Source organism: Pyxicephalus adspersus, chromosome 2, assembly GCF_032062135.1.
Source record: "Pyxicephalus adspersus chromosome 2, UCB_Pads_2.0, whole genome shotgun sequence".
NCBI classification, from domain to species: Eukaryota; Metazoa; Chordata; class Amphibia; order Anura; family Pyxicephalidae; genus Pyxicephalus; species Pyxicephalus adspersus.
This window is the reverse complement of record NC_092859.1, coordinates 119452150-119461065: the sequence shown is the minus strand read 5'-3', so window position 1 is coordinate 119461065 and position 8916 is coordinate 119452150. Positions and strand designations below refer to the sequence as shown.

General features: G+C 36.7%; 1 protein-coding gene across 1 annotated transcript in view; it reads right to left on the bottom strand.

Annotated features, from left to right (window-relative positions):
* The window catches only part of CSPG4 (chondroitin sulfate proteoglycan 4), a 61924-nt gene that overhangs the window by 15433 nt on the left and 37575 nt on the right, over positions 1-8916 (bottom strand). The window contains exon 5 of the mRNA XM_072402157.1: positions 8398-8571. Coding sequence (XP_072258258.1) covers positions 8398-8571 — 174 coding nt within the window. The remainder of the gene's footprint in view (positions 1-8397; positions 8572-8916) is intronic.

Genomic DNA, 8916 nt, shown 5'->3' with positions numbered 1-8916 from the left:
CGGCACGCAGCCATGGAGGCAGACGGAGGAACCACACGGAGTCACCCACCGTACCACCCGATTCGGGTAAGCGCAGGTATCGGTGGGTGGCTTATTTGCGGGGGGGGGGCCTTATTTTACATTTTTTCTCTAAAAAGGGGGGGCTGTCTTATTTGATGGCCCTGCCTTATCATCGGGGAAACACGGTATCACCCCCATCACCGCCAGTATGCATCCATTCACTCTGCAGCTTAGTTCCCTACTAATGTGTTGCAAAAACATGCAGGAAAAACATTACTATGAGATGTGGCAACACACATCACATGCATTTGTTCACTGGGTTGTCATTCATTCTTAAAGGCACCCCATATGCTGCTCACCATTGTACTGCAATACAATACATCATAGTGGGACAGCCTCCATCTAAAATAAGTCATTCTGCCTTCTGATTGACAGTCAATACCCTAACACAATAACCAGCAGACAGATAAACCAACAGATTTTTTATTACTCCTTTAGACTACCAAATTTGATTCCCTTTTATGGATTTTAAAAATAGGTCCAAAGAATGAGCTCATTACCTAATTGAAATATGAAGATATATATGTATAAATGGATGTTACTGTGTTTAAAATGCATTGTTTGTGAATACTTATATATAAATGTACAAATGTATAGACACTTATTGCTTATTACCTATGCTTCTTTCTTTGTGCTTTATCTTTCCTCTTCTCAAAGCATATATATGCAATTTATAAATTTAAGCAAAATATAAATAAATCTACATTTCACTTTGGAAACTGGATGATGTAACTATAACTGCAGTGATGTTTGTGAAGTCTTTCTCTTTGGGAAATCCCTTGCAGCAAAGTTTACTTTTTTTTTCAGTCTGACCTGTGTCTGTGTGAGAGTTTAAAAGGAAGCAAACATTCTGCACACAGGGAGGAGGGGAGACCTCTAGTGGAGATGAGGGTAATGGCACTATAATTTTATTTCACATTTTATTATTATTTTTAATAAAATGATTAATAATAAACACTTTATATAGCACAAACATACCATGCAGCACTGTACAATATATAGGGGTAGCAAATGACAGACAGATACAAACAGGAGATTTACACAGAAATAGCTTTCTATGTATTTTTAAAGAGAACATCAAGCTAAATCTGTGCTTTGTAAGAAGCGTGCCTGAGCTGTAATGTCTGGCTTTCACAAACACACCTTACAATAATGCATCATGGGAATCAGTATGTGTTTTATTTAGGTATTAAATATATATCCTTTTCTGCTTATCTTGAATCATTTACTCACTTCATGTTGGCCATATGAGTTGCAGTCTGATTTGTGTATTAGATTTACCTATACATAAGTAGCATAGCACCTGATTGCCTATAAAGTGTGGGAAAAGTTTACACATAACAGCACTGCATAGTACTTTGTACTGTTGCAGAACATTGTACATGCAGAAGTGTATTTGGCTTTAGGCAAACGTCCAGCTTTCACAGGTGCAATATTAGGTTGTGCAATCCTTGTATACACCTTGTACCGAGCTGTGCTATTTAAACAGTGGGACTGGTAATGACGCCCTTTCAGTATCAAGTTGCTACCAGTCCAACACTGATCAGCCAGATTACTAAAGCTTTACAGACATAACACATGAGTGTGCAGTTTTCTATGGGATAGCATTTTGTAAATTCCTAAACAATAATAATTACCTTCAGAGAAAATAAAATATGGCCTCTCAATTGTTTCAAGGTAGGTCGGTCAAAAAAGGATGTGCTGTGTAATGGCTCTGTACAAAAGATCCAGCGTCTAATTGATCTTTTACAATATTTGTTATACAAATAAATATTATTCAGACCAATGTATGTCCAATGTGAATAGCTTTGAGTAATTGGGCTCACACAATAGCGATTAATTGCAAGTAGGCTGGGTTAGACCTGCAAGCAATAGCGGGTTCCATACATATCACAATATCATCCTCTAAAAATATTTGTGATTGTGAAATCATGAATAGATTTAATTACCATATATTTGTTTTTTTACTATTCTGTTCATAGGTCTGCTGTGCACCAGTGCAACTCAAACCTATAAATTACAGGTCCTCCAGTCCTCATAAAAATAAGACATTTTTGTTTTGACAAATTATCAGTGAACAGATTGTTGGTTTTTCCTTTTGGGGAATGCATACAATCCTAATATTTGGCTTGTGTTTTCATGCATTCTTATCTAAACACATTTTGTTTGCTAACCATTAGACTACCCAAGCAATGCCAAGGTCATTTGGGTAAATTGTGGCCAACAGGTTATGTATATGAGACTTATTTTTGTAAATATACCTAATGTTTGTGAATTTGATTGTGTAAATACCATTGTGTAAATGTAGTACATGGGTATTGGGAATGCTGCTTTAAACATTCAGTGTATAACTATGGGATATATTTGGGAGCTATCCATGTATGATAGTTAAAATAATCAGTGTCATTTACCATTAATTCCATCCGATCCCATGAAAACTACCCTAACGTAACCAGGAAAATCATAAAACTTTATGATTGTTCTAAAAGTCAGTGTTAGAAAGAGTTACAACATGAAACTTTTTTAATGGGGGGGGGATATCTCCTAGACTCGCTACATGATAGATTGGCATATGAGCCAACCAGTTATGATGGATGCATTTCCTATTTCTCAACATTCTCCGATAGTTAGCAATACGCTGCACTTTTTACCGCTGAAGCTGTCAATACAATACACATCAATGCTGTCAGGGCCAGAAAACTATCTATGAAACTAGTATCATCTTGAATAATATGTACAAATACCTGAAACTGAGAAATATTTCAATGCCACTGGATGCCACAATGAAAGTTTTATGCTGCACATGTTGCTGCAAGTACAGAAAAATACCTGGTAATGTTTCAAAACTCCAGTGTTTTCCTTACTTCCTGCCCCAAGCTAACAACAACAGTCTCTGCTACACTCCGATTCTAACCGGTGTTGGCAGCCCTGCCATCTGCAATATGTGCTGTTCATATGGCGCCTTGGATATCCCACCACAGATACACACATTATTATTTATAGTATTTATATAGCGCCAACATATTATGTAGCTTTGTACATTAAATACGAGGCAGTAACCACATGAGTGCCTAGACATCCCCACATATCAGAAACAGGCTGCTTTATTTTTTTGATGAAACTCAAAACAAAAAGTGATTTTTTTTTTTATAGAATTGCTCAGGAACGAATAATATTATTAAATGTTTTTAACATGGCAAATATTCACTTTTTGAATTTAAGTCCACTGTAAACGGATTGGTGTACTGAATATTGTTCTAATAAAATGCCAGTCAGGGAATGGTTAACTAGAATGTCTGGAGTGTTTTCTGTATGGTTCCTGCCCAGTGCTGTGTACATATCACATGGGGATGTTGCTAGGAGCAAGCAGAGTATAATTTATGCCCAATGAAACACCAGATTATTGGTTGGAGACTTTACTTGAGCAATGAGGACATCCAGTGTTTAATTTCAGGTACTACAATTGCTTTTGTAGCGCAATCTGGACTAAACAACCGATGGAAAAACGTTCACCCAACAAACCAAACATTTCTTATGCAAGTTTACAAAATAACCAATACAAGTCTGTTACCGGTAATTATGTTAGAGTCCTAACTCTTTACTATATGCAGATAATAATTCTGTTGTGCTGCATCTGTTTTATATATTTATTCATACAGTTTGACATCCAAAAATCCGGCCATGGATAATCCAGTTCCTTCAGATTTCTGGCATGGATTTTCGATTTCTAATTTCCACTGTTTTCTGGAGGCGCTGTACTCTAGAATCAGTGCAAAACGTGCTTTCCTGCTCATTCCTTTTCATTTATTTGCTGCTGTATAGCCCCATTATGGATTCTGCATCCATTTAAAGGACTGTACAGGTAGTCATTTTCTATTAAATATATACCAGTAAAAAATCCTGGATTTTCGAAAAGCTGGCACTCCTCAGGTCCAGAGGTTGCCGCATTTTTGATATATATATATATATATATATATATATATATATATATATACATATGCTTTTTGTTATTTTTCGCATGGGCGCAAACCTTAAGATGGACAGCGGGACGACACGGAACCTGATGGAAGAAACCTCTGGACCGATCGATTAAAGGTAAGTGTATTTTTTTTTGTTTTGGGCACTTTTGAGTTTACTTCCTCTTTAAGGAAAGCAGACTCATCAGAACATGTGTGACTAGCATGTTAAAGCGAAACCAAACTGAAAAAACAAAAAGGTCTACTGGAGATCGAGGTAAATGGAGCTAATTATTATTTTTAATAATAATAAACTGGTTTTTATAGTGTTTGTTTTATAACAAAAGAATAAAAACAGTATCTGCAAGTGGTCTGGACTCGTCATTACCTATCTATCTCATCTCTGTTGGACTCTACCACGCTGTTTAGCATCTAAATTGTCTTTACAGAGCAGGTTCTTTTGAATCTGTTGTTATTCTTTTGTTTGGGAAGCTCTCCTCTTATGTACACATGGAATAATGAGGAATATTAGGATTTCATTTGGAGACATGTGCGCTGGTTCTTGCCTCCCCCTGCTTAACGGTTAAAACAGTTACCGGTCACAGAACTGATGTAGGCAATCTTATCTCCTGAAACCATCCTGAAGAAGTCGATCTTTTATTCTGCGAAACGCGTCGTCAATCTAGAGCCCATTGATTTGGTGTCTATATATATATTTCTTAATTATTTTGTAAATTTGCAATTCTTACATTTGGTTTAGGCACATATGCACAGTGAGAATTATATTTTGTGTTTAGGTAGCAGGAGATATATTATCTGTTTTTAAATGATATATGTCACAGGTACTTTTCAAACTTCTACCAGTTATTTTGTTGGGATTCTGACATGGTTAAACTATAGCAGCTGGATTTGATTATAGATAGGAGAACATTTACTTTTTGATTAATGTATGAGTCAGGCTAACATCTCCCGAGGTCCACTCTCCAGGAACTGCCATAATGATATATTCAGTCTTGTGAAAAATACTTTGCATGAAAGCCAAAATAGTTGGAATATTGTTCTGTAATGGCCCTGAGTAAGCTTTTTTCATGGAGGAAAGATCCAACTTTAATAATGAAAGCCAAACTTCAGTTGCTGCTTTTTAAAGTTTTAATAAAGTGTCTGTGTACTCCTTGGGAAAATTTCTGCTAACTTTTTGTACTAATTCCATGAGGACAGGAAAAATAGAAAGGCACCCTACCAATGGGACCTACCAAAGTCATAGTAAATATTCCCAACCTGGGCAAAGACAGCAATAAAAACTAAACAGGATATCATTCTTAGGTTTGGAATTGGGTTCTAAATAATGAAAACCTATTTTTTTTATTAAGTTTTTCTTACAATTACTTTAGACATAATATTGTGATTACAGCTTATCTTTTCCTTTGGTGTTTTTACTATCATATTTCTGCTCTATTGCTTTCAGCTCAATATCTATATAAATACTGGAACATAATGCTAAGGAACATAAACAGACAATTCCAAATATTCTAGTTGAGATATTTATGTGACTGTTTGTGCTTTCTTTCTTATACCTCTCACACACACACACCTTCTGGTGTAACATGTCAGACACAAATAACAAAAGATATTTTCCATGGTTTGTTCTGTCAGCTAGATCCTCTCTTTTACTATGGCTTTGACAGCTAGACACAAAATATTTCACTTCTTTGTTTCTCGGAGAAATGTCACCAGGAGGTAAAGGTTTATGGCAGATTAGACATGCAAAGTCCAACACTGCACAGCACATACACCATGCAGTGTATAGCCCAGCTCTGATCCTGGCACCAACAGGCCTAGATGCCAGGAACAGTGTAACTTCTGTGCCCGTCCAAAGAAAAGCCAAAGAGAATTGCAGTAGACCCAGAACACTCTGATGTGCAGACAGTGGCTTTGCCACATGCAGTGGTGACGGGATCCTGGACCTGTCATTGCTGGCCATTCAAGGTAAATGTGTGCCATTGTAGGTAAGTATGCTTTGCATATTGACAATTATGGCAAAATCCCACCTACACCTCTCACCTAACAAAAGTTAAGTTCAATTTTAATATGATGAGGAAAATGCAACTGTCAGGTCGGTAGCCTAATAATAGATGGGATTACTCACTGGATAAATGTTGCCACAACTGCACTCCCTGGCACTATTTTGTCACCAACTACACTAGCATGAGCAGTTTTCTGACTTGCTTAGAGTTTGTTCCACTGTTATTGACTTCAACTTTCTCAAGTAAGAGGTTATAAAAATGATGGCAGGGTAAAGTTTGAAAATTTGTGAATAGGGTAGTTACAAAACAGATTAATAAAAAGCAGTAATGAAAAATTAGGAACTTGCTTGAAAATATCTTCCTACGTTCCCATTTTTAAACAATAAATAATACAGAAGTTTTTATAAGTATTCTGTACTATACTCATTGGGTTGGTATCCTCAAAAAGAGGAAAAGCACCCACGCAGGCAAAAGTTACTTGTTGCTTTCATGAACTGCTCAGTGATTCATTGTAACTTCATGCAGCTGCATGCACTAAATGGTTTCCAAAACCGTTTGGACCAAAATTGAGATAATGCTCAGGCAATTGTGAAATGGATCTAATAAGGCAGAGAGAAAACAAAGTGGTAAAACCCCTCTTCCTTTATGGGATTTTGGCTGCCAACACGTCCCCACCTCCTGGCACATCTTGTATTTCTCACCTGGTTTCTTTAACTGCTTGTGCCAGTTACCTGACAGGTGAGAACTTTCTAAAAGATGACTAGATCCTATATAAAGCAGCACTGTAGATACCTTAGTAGGAATAAACCATCAAGTTGCCCTCCCCTCCCTCCCATCCTTGTCATGGCCATTTTTATTCCGCCTGTGTCACCTGTGCATGAGGGGGACAGCTATTTGCAAAGCTTGTGATAGAATTATATAACTCAAGTTACAGTGTTATGATGTTTAAACATTTGTTTTTGATGTTGTAAAACTGTTTGGTCTTTAAGAATTTTTATATTATTATTTTTACCAACAGCCAATTAATTGCAGGCAATTAATGCCAAATGTTGTGGTTTGTGGTTATTTCCTAACGTTATGGTTATTTTATTAAGTTTATTCTGGTGTTGCTTCATTTTGTGTTGTCTGCCATTGTATGAATTTGAATGGCTCATTTTATTTAAGGGCCTTTTAACAGCATGTTATCAATAGGCAAATAATATCCATAGTCTGGCCATCAGTGCACTACTGCAGATTTATGCTATATAAGTTAACCAGGGAGTCATATTTCAAATCCAAGATTTGCTAGAGGTTGCTACGGTGTATGGAAATATAATCCTTGTTTTAAGCCAAAAACCTTTTGGGTGGTAAGGTTGAAGGGTTCGGAGCACTTTTTTATATCTCTTTATAATACCTTGGGCAAATGTACACTTATGTCCAGAGATACAGAGATGAAAACGGAACCTTAACCTGATAAAAAGAACCTTAATTTTAAAGAGTGGCTTAAGGTTACAGATTGGTATTGCTCTTTGTGCAAGTCTGTGTGACAGTTCTCATTACGTGTCCTGATGTCAATGGGGCGGCAAGTGAAGACAAAAACAATAAATAATTGATGGAAGTTTTAAGTAAACTAAAATGTTTTAGCTTTAAATAGAATATGCACATTTGTCATATTAGGACTAAACTAAGGACTGGCACCGGGACTTCATTTTGCTGCACTCACTGGTATGAACAACACTGTCTTTCACTTTAAACATGCAGTAAGTGACACATGGAGTGCCATTTTGAAAAATAAAGTAGTGTCTAAATGATCAGAACAGACATCCCAAGAAAATGTCTTATGATGGTTGGCAAGGATGGAGCTAAGGCCTCTGAAGACAAGACAATATTAAGTCATCAGCCATTGACATTCACCTCATACTGAGAATATTGACCTCTTCACATCATTGTGGTGCATTGGTGTATGCAAATTAACAGAACTAAGGATATTCTGTGCATTCATGTGTGTTACTCCTTGACTGTCTAGACTTGGCAATGCAGCCAAAACTGCACTGCAATGCACAGATGTTTTCCATCTTTTTTCTGTGGTGTGCTGCACATGCTTTTGAATGTGGTTGGCAAGGTACGTTGGGGTACCATGATTTATCAATGCACTTTGCAGCCATTCGTACATTAGTGTAAGTTGTGGTAATTTGCATTTACTGTGCATTACTATGAATAAAAAAGTGTGTGTGTGTATATATATGTATATATATATATGTTTATATATATATATCTGTATATATGAGTGAAGCTGGAATTACCATTTTTTATTTATTTCATTACCAGATCAATTTGTAATAGGTATTTAAAAAAGTAAACATTTTGCATCTTATTACCTGCATGCCGGTGTTTGTGATCAGGCGTGGCTTATCATTTACAGCGTTCACGGTCACATTGATAGTCATTGACTGGCTCTGGCGGTTTACATCTTTAGCATTGACTATAATTGTAAAGCTGTCATTTTTGGTTTCACTGCCATTGTGCTCATACATAACTTGTCCTTGATTCAGCTGAAAAAAAAAGTGTATGGTCATTATGTGCATATTTTGAAAGTATACACAGACAAGGCTTTTTCATACATCCACTGCTGATGTTTGTTAAACTGAAACCACATTTTGTTGGGGGAGAACTAAATTCATTACACCACTCCAACACGCTTTTGCAGGCCTGAAATCTTAACCCAGTCATTTCCATGTTCAGAATCTGTGGCTATCTTGGTTGGCCAACCTGGAATGGCAAAACTCATGTTCATTCATTTTCAGGTGCATGCATGGTTTGTTTCATTGCAGAGAAGACATGCCTGTCCCTATTGCAGGAAAGTCCATCCCTGCTGCAATAAAGAGCCTGCCTGAAAA